General features: G+C 44.0%; 1 protein-coding gene across 1 annotated transcript in view; it reads right to left on the bottom strand.

Annotated features, from left to right (window-relative positions):
- Positions 1-3,220, bottom strand: part of LOC118422851 — a gene marked incomplete at its 3' end in the record, with an annotated part of 28,420 nt that extends 25,200 nt beyond the window's left edge. The window contains 2 exon segments of the mRNA XM_035830658.1: positions 1,226-1,324; positions 3,016-3,220. Of these exon segments, the coding sequence (XP_035686551.1) occupies positions 1,226-1,324; positions 3,016-3,122 (206 nt within the window).
- Positions 3,221-14,115: the final 10,895 nt, after the last annotated feature.

Genomic DNA, 14,115 nt, shown 5'->3' with positions numbered 1-14,115 from the left:
TTCCAAGAAAATGGAAACTTTGCTGAACAATCGATCTTTTCCTCCATTCCAACCTCTATTCATCAGTCCGTACGGGTTACAGTTGTTATGCAGATATCGGATTTTGCTGAGACAGGGTTCCCTGTGTATGCTGTGGCCTACTTACCGATTGTATTGGGCTTTTCTGTCCCATTGGGGAGCGAGTCCCGCAGGGCCAGCCGTGTTTCTAAAGGAGCGAACTGCTGCCTAATCATTCCGCACGGAGCCACACCGAGTCTCGGGAGCCCGCGCCGCAGACAAATGGGAAGAATTCCAATTTGTAAGGAGTTTCCCCCGAGGACTGGCCCCGAGGCACTACATCTGTACCTCTATGACAAATTATTCTCCCCATCTGGACAATATCTTCTTTCTTTTTCTTTGCAACCAAAGTACAGACCAAGTTTTTATTTGACAGAACTCAGAAGAGCCGCGTTTATGTTCATGTAATACAATAGATCTCAAACATATGACCTTAATCATCCACATAGCGCATAAAATCTAGTTTTGTATAGGGATTGATTTACAGGTTTAGACGTATTTATCAGTTCTGAAAAGCGTGCCATTTGAAACGAAAACCAGTGAGATTGGATGCCAATGTTTGAGTGTCAAAATCTGTCACTTTTGCTTACATTAAAACTCATATATTTAAAAAAAGCCACTATTATCGACTATTCCTAGTCAAAGGCAATATACGTGAGACACGCATGGATTGTGTCTAAAACAAGAGTCTGTGGGCTGACTGGTCTGCAATTTTAGTTTGTTTTAAGCAGTGAAACACTAGGGGCGAGTAGATACGTCTGACAAATGTGAATGATTTTAAATGTCCTCGTTAAGTTTATTATGGTAACGTGATTTAAGTACACGAGCAATTCAGCGCCTAGTGTTGATAGCGCCCTGCTAATCTGTACATGTTCAGCACCAAATAAAGCATTATCATTATTATCAAAGAACAGTTTTACCCCAAGCTCGCTCCCGGGACCTATCGTGCCGAACCCGGGCAGCCAAGCTCACAACCCAGAAGTGCAAACCGTTCGATAAGCCGTTTGGCGTCTTCAGCTTAGTAGTTCTTGAAGCCCACTGTTACAGCAATGACATTATGACAGAAATCCATGTTGTACACCTATGGGTATGGGATGGCATACGCCCGCTCCCATCCATGGGCAATGAAATTAATATGATGGCGTAAAACGTCCTCAGTCGTACTTACGTTTGTCTCTCGCATATCTGGCGGTTCCAGAACGTCCTGCAGCTGGTCCAGTACTGTTTGTTCGTGTCCTCGACTACTTCCACAGCGCACACATTAGGACTGTGGGGATGGAAATGTTTGTTAGACAATGTCAAGGCGTAGTTTAGCTAACGGTCGTAGTCATTTCAGATGGTCGTCGCCAAATACCTGACCGCTAGCTACTACATTTTGTACATATACGAGCGTTTCATAGCTTGGGGAGGGGGGCACAATAAGCTAATACGTATATTGAGCAACGGTACTGATTACAAATGCACAGCAATATAGTGATAAAAGGTGAAAAATTATTGACAAAAAGCACGTGATTACCTCTGGTTCAAACCCATAGACCCTAAACCCTAACCCCTGACCACCTACGTCATGTACAAATGTGAAAACTTTTCACGATACTTTTTTGTACCAGATATGTGTCATTCATTCATATATCAAAGATTGTCTGTGTAGACAACACTAATGACAAAATCGAACAGGAACAAAAAACTACGCCACCATTTTTCTTCAGCAACAGCTGAACGCCGTAAGACACATCAATCATCGTTACGGTCATATCATGGGGCGAATATGATATGTACAACTCAATGTCGAATTTCGTCGACAAGAACAAGAAAGAACATTGCCGCGCGCAGAAATGTCATTAAGGCTTAATTAGTTCCTAACCTTGGTAAAGAAAAGAACTGCTGAGATGGTCAGAGTCATTGTGATATATCCCTATGGCAACGCCATTTTCCCATGGCAACAGGATGACGCATGCTTATAACGGCGTTGGGGTGCTATGGAAACGCACAGATACTGACAGTCAAACAATACTGAAATTTGAGGCAATTTCTGTAGGAACATTGAACCATCAGATTTCACATCAAAAGATGTTTATATTTTCCTTTGGTCTTATAGAATCAAAAAAGCGTCAAAACAAAGGCCAGGGAATGCAGGATTGTCGGAGAACTTGTATCCCGCCCCCCCCCCCCCCTCCCCCAGGGCATCTGTGTCCTCGGCTGGAGTAGAGAAGGTTTAAACTTGAAAGGTCGTCTGTTATTTGTTCCAGACTTTTCCTGCGGGCCGCTGACTCACAAACCCGGCTGTCTGTCTTTATCACGGCGTAAATAACACCCGCCACAATTGTAGCAAACTCTGGACCGAATTGTTACAAACTGCGGACCAAGTTTGCCAAACACATCAGGGCACAATGCAATCTTTCAGGGGTCATTAGGGGGCAAACGCAGACAAACAGGCGATAAAACAGCGACCAAAGACTGGACAAACAGAGGAGATAAGGCCGACTATTGGAAAGCGAGCGGAAAACCACAAACGAGTCGATGATGTAGCGGACCTGACGGGTGCTACACCTCTGCATCTGTTGTGTCGCGACATGAAGAAGGTCATGTTGCAAAGTTGGCGGAAACTCAAGTCTGCGGCAGTCCGGATGAGCAAACCGCAGTCTGCTGTTTACTGGGGTGACAAAACTTTAATCAGTCCGCGGGAAAAACAGACAAGCCGAGCTCAGGGCATTATCCACCCCGCTCAATCATCAACTAACGAGCTGGCGGGGTTACGGGGCAGAAATATGAGCCGAAACACAGTCGCGTTCAAGTCCACCAAATTAAAGAGGCACAAATCACTTCCAACTGTTGTTAGCGTCGGAGGGCTTGCACCGAGCCTTTGACGTGGCGTTTCACATAAAGATCATAAGGGAAAGTATGTTTTTCTCTTATTAAGAAAGTTTTAAAAGAAAGTGTGCGGAATTCGCTACTCACCCCTGATCGTGTACTTTATCTCGCCAGTTGTAGAGCACGTTGTATCCTACTTGGGCATACGCGACCTGTAAGACGGCGGCAAGGCCGAGGAGCACGAGAGGACGCATGGCGGGACCGTACCGAGCACAGAACGAGACGTAATGAGTGCTTAACCCCGGTCTGACGACAGCGGACTCCGGTCAAGTGGGACAGAACCGCCTCCAGCAGGTTTTATATTAAATCTCGCAAGGGGCGGGGCTAACGGTCACGTGACGGAAAAAAGTTTGTCCGCTGCTACCGAAGTTTTCAGGAAGGCAGATCTCCAAGCAGATGTAGGGAGAACCTCTGGTATAAGAGAGACCTGGGGATCAATAAAAATTAGTCTTTCCCCCAACATCTGCTTGGAGATTACAAGGCCAGGCGATATGCAGCTTTGTTAGTCTCAGAGCAGATATGAGGAAGATATACAGGTGGGTTGGGTGTTGCCAAGAAGTCATGCCTTAAGCTTTCTGGAAAAAAAAATCGACCTCCCTATATCTGTTTGGAGATGACGAGGCAATCAGAAATCGTGCTGGCTCGATCTCCAAGCAGACGATTGGAGGTGGGTCGTAACTTTTGAAAGCTGTTTAAAGCTGACGGTGGATATTCCTGACCGAAACTGCACAGATTTTTTTCTCTTTTTCGGTGTTTTGTTGTCAAACGTTAATGCATAACCTCTCCTTCGGACTTCTGGAGTGTCGGTGTTTATTTTTTTGTGGGAGCGCTGATTTGCATTTTTCAACATGGGCTAATGGTCTCTTTGTCAGGAGAGCAGGGAGTTTACTTTTCCCGGCATAGATATCCCTAGCCCATGTTGAGATGTAATGGTGGATATGCACCTAAGGACAGAACGCCTGTACCTATAAGTTTGAATTCACGCGTTTGAGGCAAATTTTAAACACATAAACTAAAGGACCTATAGCCCCAAAGGACAACGTGACATACACCAAACCGCCGCTGGTGGCCTGAACGTACGAGATCGAACCATTGACAGCTCACTATGATAAGCAAAGTCCCCAAAGCAAAGCTATAAAGATCCGTATCGTTCTGGGTAAAGAAAGGGCGGCTGTCATTAAGCTTAGACAGCCAAATGATGTCCTCACACGTAGCTGACACAAGAGAAGCACCACATAATCTCCAAACAGATGGAAGGATCCATTTCAGTTTTTAATTGTTTTACGCCTGTTTTTGCAACATCTATTGTTGGTACAGCTCTTAAGACTGAGCTGGATAATTACATCTTCTTGGAAATGAACAACCCTGCTATTCTAGCAGGGCACACAGTCAGCCTTACCTTCTCCTGTTTCTTCTTCTTACCCTCACCAAGAACAGTGTGTGTCTGTCTGTCAGTGAACAGAATGCACTGTCTTGATTTATGCTTGTGGGTAATTCTTGATGAGATCCGAACATGACTTGATTGGGGGAGGGTCCTAGCGGCTTGTTATGGTACTACAGTGGAACTTCCGATTTTTGATATCTCGTTTTTTATGAAAAAGGGGACGTCTTGCTAACATCTTTGCGCTATTTTTTCATGTTGAGTTGTCACCTTCACCTGAAGGGGAGCCGATGTGTGCCCTTTTACGTAAAGTGTAACCAACCGTTTTTTATTCCACGTAGTTAGTACCCAGACTGCTCAAATCTAACGAAGGTGTGTTCTACGTAAAGCGTAGTGGGCACCTAAATTTACCGTAAGGCGAAGCAAGCCTGTCGAATTAAATTAACATGATACACAGCCGCTGCCTTCCTGAATTTAGCGTAGAGCATCGACAGGACCCCCCCCCCCCCCCCCCCCTTTAGATCACCATAAAAAGGATCGGAGTAAAGTGGAGACTAGCACGCTTTGATCCTGACCATTGGTCACACACAAGCGACACGTGAGTCCCAGACAGCACAGACAAACCTGCATGACTCATTTCCTACGATCTTCTTTGAAGAAAAAAAAACTTGTGGCGCAAGCCAAAAAGTCTAATACGAAGAGTCTGTTTTTATACCACTTTGCACACGTACAGGTACACCGTGTTTATCCACCGTGCTTTATTTCTCCTACGGCGTAGTCTAGTTTACATTCTATCAAAGGTTCCAATGGATCAGTGTAACCAGCTATTTGTTAGGTCTACCGGAATTTGATGTGATTGCTTTGTCAGCGTTTTTCATTCCACAGAAACTTATTTCGACCGGGGTCAAGGTCAGTGAGTATAGCCATGCAACGCGTGATGACTTTGAACTGACGTCACGGTTCTTTTCGGCCTTGGGCACATTTCTGGTTAATGCTGCCCGTCATGCTTTGCTCGCAAGACAGGAAGCGGAAGTGAGGTACTGAGCGGGTGTCTGTCAGGACTATACATCAAATATTGCGCAATAATTAATCGACTCACAATGTTTTGTTTTTCTTTTGAGTAAACTCAAAGAATGTGAGGTATACTTATCAAAGGTTTCCATAATCTCATTAGACATAGATCTATATATCTATATATATATGAATAATTAAGTAATTGTTTGTTAATCATATGTACACCTAATTTACTTAATGAATTGCACTGTCAAAATGAGTATCACTTTCTTTCGTTGTTGTTATTATGAATTTTATTTGCGACAAAGACGTAAAGGCTGTGCATGACAAAAAACGTGACCTGAAAGAAAGACACATTCCCGTATCTGAAACCACCCGTCCATTCACCGCCACTGACAAGTCCACTGCCAAGTTCAAACCCACAGCCCTGTTATCGCGGCCCCGCAGAGGCAGTGCCCCTTTTCTGTGGACAGTTTACAGACAGTGATATGCCTGTCCTTATCGGGATTTCCCGAAGAGCCGGAGATATCAACCCCAGCAGTGTCTGCGGGCCGCCGGCAGCACACACCGCCGCCATCTTGTGTACACGGGGCGGCATTGATCTTTGCGTAGCGACTAGGGAGAGCTTATCGGGAAGAGCAAGACAGATAGCAGGAGCTGCAGTTAGGCTTACACAGGATACATGGGGAGGTGGCAATCTCAAAATGGCGGCAGGTCCGAGCTACAGGCCTGTTTGCCGTCACCAAAATGCCTCACATGCTTTGCCGTTTGTTTTGGGGGTAAATTTAAGGCCGAAAGAGTATACATGTGGAGGTAACAACCTCAAAACATTGGTAGATTCGAGTTACAAATCTAATAACTGTCGCAAAACGTCTCACGATGTTTTCCAAACTTCGCCAAGAAGACTATGTGTCTTGTCTTTCTACATCTCTGTCTCTATCTCACTCTTTCAGCAATAGAAAAGGTTTGAATAATTAGAAATATTGCAGTTATGTTGCCCTCTAATTTTCACTCCTTGGTTCAACCGACCGAAAAAGCAGCTAGGAAATAAAAGAACCTTATTTGCAGAATTCATCAATAAATATGATATATGCATCAATACAGATTTGAGCAACAGGGCCGGATTAGCGTTACCATAGTGACAAACGACTTTTCTTTATCGATACAAGACACGCACAACAAGATAAAGAGCGCTGTGGGAAAGTATTCCGCAGATTTCTGGGATTATCATTTCATGTTTTATGCATTGAACTCAAGCTGTGATGTTCAAAAGCCGCTGAGATTATAATGAGAAGAATGGAGGTGCTTGCGGCTTACGTCAAGATCGTATCTTGTATATACGTTGCCATGTGATCAACAATCAAGTTAATGTGTCTTGTTCTTACTTTTACTAGCCTCTACCACTACTAGGCTTCCCAGGTAGCTGGGAAAATAGTAAAATTGGCCAAATAGACAGAGAACATACCAGAGGACTTGGTTGGTAGAGGATTAGAGTGTGCGACCAACTCCTCTGGTGTGTTTTCTGTCTATTTGGCCAATTTCTACTATTTCTACAGCGACCTGGAACGCCTGGTAGAGGCTTACTTTTACGACATATTGGTTTAACTTTAAAAGTAAAGGGCATACATATACAGCTCGAGCTACCCAACCAGCCAGGGGGCTAGCCCAGCAGACAACACATGTACATTAAACGCACATTATGGCATTGAAATAAAAATATATAACCATGAAAATAAATACAAACTGCAAATGCAATATAATAGGAGTGCTAATAACATAAATAGTGCTTATAGGATCAGAGTGTTACTAATTAGCGTCACAGATGGGATGCTGAAATAACCAATCTGGTAAACAACCCACACAGGGGAACTAAACATATACCGGTATTAATGCTGCTAAGTACGTTGTAAACAACGCAACATGCTTCGTGTGAATGTGGTACGAAAGATAAGCTGCTTTCTTTGTTTTACACAACAGGTGTATCGCCTTTAGGCGTATACGTAACAACTTGCATCCTACTTATGCCACACGGTCCCATTTGGAAAAAGGGCCCCTTTGGGTAGTTTAACGGCTTTCAAGTTTCTGTACTTTCGAGTGTGACCTCTACGTGACCCCTTGGGATACGCTGTAGCCCCCCTGCTATTTTGAAGTATGGCCGGGCCCCTAGGATTTTTTTTCAAAACTCGAAGTTAAAATCAAGACGGGACCGGCATCAAATAGTCATTTCGAGTTCCTCAAATAGACGGCAATCACTGAGCGACATTACATTCAATAAAATTGAAATTGTATAATCGTCGACGTTTGTGATTGGAATATGAAGAGACAATGTATAAAAAGTCTACATTTAATAAACAAATAAACAGAACAAATAATATAAAAATTGATAAACATAGAGTAAAATAAAAAGATATTTTCTTAATCCACGAAATTCGCTGAGCTGTCTTTAAAAATTTTGGTCGCAGTGCGGTTACAGCCTCTGTTGGGAAGGGTGTGTAACCACGAATCTTCCTACACTAAACAAAGCAAGTGTGAGTTCTCTGTTGCCCGAAAAATCCCCTACCCGAGCGGCGGACCAAACCGAATCCCCCTCCAAAACGCAAGGGGGCGCTTCTATGGGACGAAATTCATGGCTGACTCTCAACTGAAGGACCTACGTATCAGTAGACTTGTTTGTCGTAGTACTAGTACTAGTACTACTGTATTTGCAAACGAAGAACAGCAATAGTCGAAGAAAGGCGCAACCGTCTCCTCACCTTTTGTAGGAAGCAGGGAAACTGCCATGTAGGAAACGCTACAAAGATTTATTGTAGCGTCTATGAAATGATATGTAAGTATTAAAAATATATGGATGTGTCGCGTTTATTAAATGACTCTTTGCCAAGAAAGAAATTCAATCGCAGCCGGAGGTTGGTGCGTACATAACGGATCGAGTTACTAACGATAACTAAGCCTTGACCTTATCTACGATTTCTATGTTCTACATGGGCGTTCTACATAGGTAATACAAATTCGAAGTCGTTACAAAGTAGCGGATTGTTGCCGTAACTTGCGACTGGCTGAATCTTATAATTACTTTTAATAAATAGTGTATCATTACCGACGATTTCACATCGGGGCATCCGTTTTGTTTTAAGAACGTTATGACAATTTCATGGTTAGTTAAAATACATAGTTGCAAGCAAGGCAAAACAATGACATATACCAAAAAAAATTAAATAAACAGATTAGTCAAAGGTGAAATGAATACTATTAGGTATTATAGATATATTTGAAGGGTTTGGCTTTTTCCTATTTACATGTATCTATTTATTGGTTTGGCTGTTCAGTGCGCACAGCCAGGGCTGCCCAACTAGCCTGTGGCTATTACAAATAGCTAGCAATAGAAGAACTCCCCTATACCTAGCCCTTCAAAGCATGAATATACAATGAGAGCCCCTTTACCTATACTCGTGAAGCATGAATATACAATAAATGTCCTTCATTCATTCCTTCACTCGTTATAATCACCACGACGCTTGGTGTAGTATCGGGATCTCCCGTCCCGGCCGGGCGGTAATTGGTTTCCTGCAAACACGGCCCGTTCTGTGATGACATAGCGTCTCGCCGTGACCTCCCTGATGGGGTTCCGAATGAAATCATGCAACATTTACGGACTAGCGTGAAAATACCAGCGGGTTTATCTTTCCTGATGAGATGACGCCACGAGTGTGTGATGGACTGGGGCAATAATTCTTATCTTACTTATAACGGCGTTCAAACATCATAACACCAGTGGCAGACAAAGAGAGAGAGAGAAAGGTAGAGATAAAAAGAGGAAAAGGGGAGACGACGCGAACTAGCTGCATGCGATGGACTGGTTGAATAACTTCTTATCTTATTTGTAATGGCGTTCAGACATCATAACACCACAGTGGCAGACAAAGAGAGAGGGAGAGGGAGAACACTGGATAGAGAGAGATAGAGAGAAAGATGGAGATAAAGAGAGGAAGAGGTGGAGTATGGGAAGGACTGGGGCAATAACTTCTTATCTTATTTTCAACACAGTTCAAACATCATAACACCACAGTGGCAAAGAAAGAGCACTAGAAAGAGAGAGAGAGAAAGATAGAGATAAAGAGAGGAAGAGTAAAAGATGATGCGAACTAACTGCATGCGACGGACTGGTTGAATAACTTCTTATCTTATTTATAACGGCGTTCAAACATCATAGCACAGCAAAGACGGAGAAAGAGAGAGGGCGCAAGAAAGAGAGAGAGACAGATGGAGAGAAAGAGAGGAAGATGGAGATAAAGACAGGAAGAGGGGAGACGACGCGAAGTGCATGCGATGGACTGAGTGAATAACTTCTTATCTTATTTCTAACGGCGTTCAAACATCATAACGCCGCGCCAGGATGGAACCCTTCCAGAAGACGAATCATATTCGGGAGTCTTTTCAGTCACACGCCATATTTCACATCGATACGATTCACAGAGCTCGGCAAAGTAAACAATCTTTTCTGTACACGTCTGTGGCATATTAATAGTCGAGGGATATCCGCCCGCAGCTAGAGCTGCCATTTGTCACGTCAAGTATCTCTTCTCCAATAGCCGTCTTCTGGGTCGTTACGGGAACGCCTGTGTGGAGATGGGGGAGTCGTGACTGCCGCGGGAGCAGGACGACCGTTACAGACACACATTAAGGCTCAAACGACGTCTTGAATATTCCTCACAACCGTTAGGCTTTGGGGGAAAACGTTGTGTTTCCGGTTAACCGCAGGAACACAGTGGAAAAAACTTGTCAAACCCTGCCCTTTTTCGGGAGTTGACTACTGGCAAGTGATACAAGCATAAATTCAAAGTTTTCGGTTCTTAACAGATTTCCTGTATTTTTTTCACACTCCGTAATGAGGTGAAGGCTTTGACATAATAGCTGGACAAACGCCAAACAGCAATTACTGAAACGAATGGATGTGATTTTGGAATGAGTTGCCTGAGTAATTACTATTTGTAATTGGGTAATTGTTATTTGTTTTCGTATCACCTGGATGTCTAACCTCCAGTTTTCAGTTAATAGATAAACGTGTGCGTGTATGATATATTCATGCATTTCATTGATTGGACCACCTTGAACGAATTCTGAAAAAAAGGGAAAGGAAAATGGAAAGAATCCCACCCTGTTGACCGTAATCTTTCTGAACCTTAATCGGATAAATGGATAAAAGTTGTTTTGTTTTTGTTGTATTATGTAAATATTGTATTGTATGTATGTGTTATTTGTTACTATGTATCCAGGGCCTCCATGAAAAACAGTGTCAGTCACTCATGGGAGCTTACCCTGGTAAAAGAACACAGAAATAAATAAATAGTAAATAGATAAAAATCGGAAACACAACATTAAAGTTGCTCGTCCTTACTCCGGGTACAAACCCCGTGAATCACACGCAGATGCCGCGCTAGTTTGTATGCAAAGGCGGTGTGTGCGGTTCTCGCCCCCAGCTGTGTCGAACGGGAGATATTCGCCAACTAATCGGGAACTGCGACTGCCTCTCCTCAAGGCAAGAGGGTGAAATCAATTACATAGAACAGCGATATTAGTATTAACCCCTGCACGGGAGAGGCTTAACGACACGAGGTGCGGGGATATATCACACCGTCTTCTCGCCCGTCCTACCCGGGGACGTGGGCTCACGGAACGGGTCTTATTACCTGCGTCAAGAAGGTTCTGTTATACCCCCCTTGTCACATTATCCACGATCTTCGGGCGTATCGATGGAAGATCGGACATATTTAAGATCGACAGAGGATTGCGCGTATTTTTCACATGAAAACTGTCCCTGTCGACATATAAGCCATACTTTGTACCTTGTACAGTTGTTGTGCAATAAAGTTATTATTATAAGCGAGGCTCTGGCGATTTTCGCAGAATCGTCGTCCGATTGCGATTTTCGCCAAATGTGCGGGGGTAATAACGGCGTACATCGAAGAGCCGTGGATGGACCCTTATGATGGATCGATATAGGTGAATTCATTTACATAACCAATATGTACCTACTTTGCTTACGTCTCGATGTCTCCCAGACACCTTCGTCAGATCTTCTAACTGATTTTGTAAAAGAATTCTCCTATATCCCATATTCTACCAACCTGATGAAATTATTTTCGGGATCCTTATGATGTTTTGTATGCTGGTTAGTGTTTGCAAAATAAAGACACGATTACAATATGCGCCCCCTGGTGGCTTTCCTTGGTACTGAAACAGGACTCCAAGTCTTGATACCTGTTTTTCTTTCGGACACGCTATGGTCACTACTCTTGGTTAGGGTGAGGTCACATAGGTCGTGCGATCCTTTAGACACTTTTTGGGGCAGTCAGCCTACTTCTGGATCCTTGTCGGTGGTTGGTTCTGCTCGAAAACCCTATGGCATAAAAATCGTACCAAGATCGCTTGACCTATGTGACCGCACACTTAGTGATATCCCTTCTGTTTGAGAACAAGTCATTGATATGTAGATCATATATACATTTGTATTCCTTTCATAGTGTTATGTTTATCATAGACAGTGTCATATCTGATTCCAGAAAGCCGTCTCTGTTAAAGCACCCAACATGGCAAAGTATCAAAGATTGAGACGGCGGCAGAGCGAATGGCAAGCATTCTCTCTTTTCAAAGGTCCTGTTCTTTAAAGGCTGGAATCCTCAATGAATTATACTTGCAATTTTATTATAGAAACAAAACAAACACTTTAAGGACCCCAGTTACAACAATAGCACGCCTACAGTCTATCTAAACTATCTTTGAAATAAGTTACAAAAAAATCACGACAGGAAAGAAAAGGAAGTTTCTCTCCTCTGTCGTAAAGTCGCCTTGAATTACTACCTTCTATCCAACCATCTCGCCCGTCTCGTCAGACGTACATATGTGTGTGTGTGTGTGTGTGTGTGTGTGTGTGAAGTGCGGCTGTGATAACGCAGATAGCGACACAGCGGGTCCTAACGACACGGCAGCGACAACGCGCCAGGTTTCGCTTTTACCGCCGTAAATCAGTCCCCTATGACGTCACGGGGTCTCCTGGAGAATAGACAGATCGATAGAGGCACAAACGAAGAAGAGGGAAATAAAAGAGAAACATCATGCCCAATATAGTGACACGACATAAACTTTTACCACTTGATGACGTATCAAGAACTAAGTACTAAGCCATTGTTCATTCGAACCGGAAGAAGGCTTTAGTACGGACAGCAAGAGATGAAATGAAGAGACAGAGTGACAGAGAGAGAGAGAGAGAGAGAGAGAGAAAGAGAGAGAGAGAGAGAGAGAGAGAAAGAGAGAGAGAGAGAGATAGTGAGGCAAAGAGACAATGTGTGAGAGAGGGAGACAGAGAGACAGTGTGTGTGTGTGTGTGTTTGTGTGTGTGTGTGTGTGTGCGTGTGTGAGAGAGGGAGACAAAGAGGCAGCGTGTGTGTGTGTGTGTGTGTGTGTATGTGTGTGTGTGTGTGTCAGTGTGTGTTTGTGTGTGTGTGTGTGTGTGTGTGTGTGTGTGTGAGTGTGTGTGTGTGTGTTTGTTTGTGCCTGTGGATGGTGACATCTAACAGGTCGTTAGAACCCCCCGCCCCCACTCTCTAATGTTGCACCTGCCTGATTTCTACCAGTCTCATCCGGCCGCAACCTTCTCACCTCCCGGCCATCGATATCCCTCCGCCCAGATATAAGATCTCTCCCGCTGAAATTGAAAGTGTACAGCCGACGAAGCACACAGATTCAATCAGCTTGTTCATACGTGGAGTGGAACTCAATCGGAGCGCGGTGAATTTGTCAGCGTCCGATGGGGTTGATATAAGGCCGGGCGGGCGCGGAGGGGTCATGAGCGCGTACCTGTCGGGGTCACGCAGATGTCAGGGTATGGGCGCACCGGAATACTAAAGTCTGGACTCTCAACCCTCGCCACCAGACGCCAGCAATTGTGCCTTTTAAATTTCCCCCGATCCCTGATCAAAGGACTGGCTACCACCACCCAGCAGAGTTAGTACTACCAGCCGCCCGCCTGACCGAATAAGGGGACTTTGGCCAAGTTAGGAATAAAGGCCTAGTAGTTAATTGGCCTAGGAGTGTTCGCCGGCCTCAGGTCGCAAACTGTTTTCTGTCTCATTTGGCCAGTTTGTACTATTTTTCCAGCGACCTGTGGAGCCTCTTAGAAGCTACAACAGAGTGACTCGGAACAATCGTCAACTGAACTGCCCCAAAGTCAGAAGTAACTGATACTCGTACCGGTAGCATCCCGTACTTGACCCAACCAGTATGGATTTCGCCCTGCATTTTGTAAATGTACTAATAACTTGCCTATTTAAATCTTGTCTGCCCTACTATTCGATGACATCCCGTTTATACTGCACCGAGTAGCATAGGTGTTTTAATCATTTTACATTGTTTCTAATTCAGTGGTAAAATTGTGATTTCCAATCAAGTAAAGTTGAATCTTGCACAACGGCACGATTTACAAGATGTTGTCTGATTAAACTAGACCTATTTTTTTTTTAAATCTAATCATTCATGACTTACAATTAGTCCCAATCACGTAAGAGTGCTTACGCGTACAAATCAACATTTACCTGGCAACCTTCAGGCCTAACTATCCAATATGGCGGACAATACTGACGTCAGAGTCACGTGGGTGCAAACATACTCAGTCGATGGAACGCGCGCGGCATTCAACATGGGGGGGGGGGGGTACCTACACCTGGGTGGTATATGGGCGTCATGCATAGCTGATAACGCGTTGACTTGAGTGTGCTCGCATAACTTCAACTTCAAGG

Source organism: Branchiostoma floridae, chromosome 9 (assembly GCF_000003815.2).
Source record: "Branchiostoma floridae strain S238N-H82 chromosome 9, Bfl_VNyyK, whole genome shotgun sequence".
NCBI lineage: Eukaryota > Metazoa > Chordata > Leptocardii > Amphioxiformes > Branchiostomatidae > Branchiostoma > Branchiostoma floridae.
Note: the sequence above shows the minus strand (reverse complement) of the source record. Positions and strands in the feature narration are given on the sequence as shown.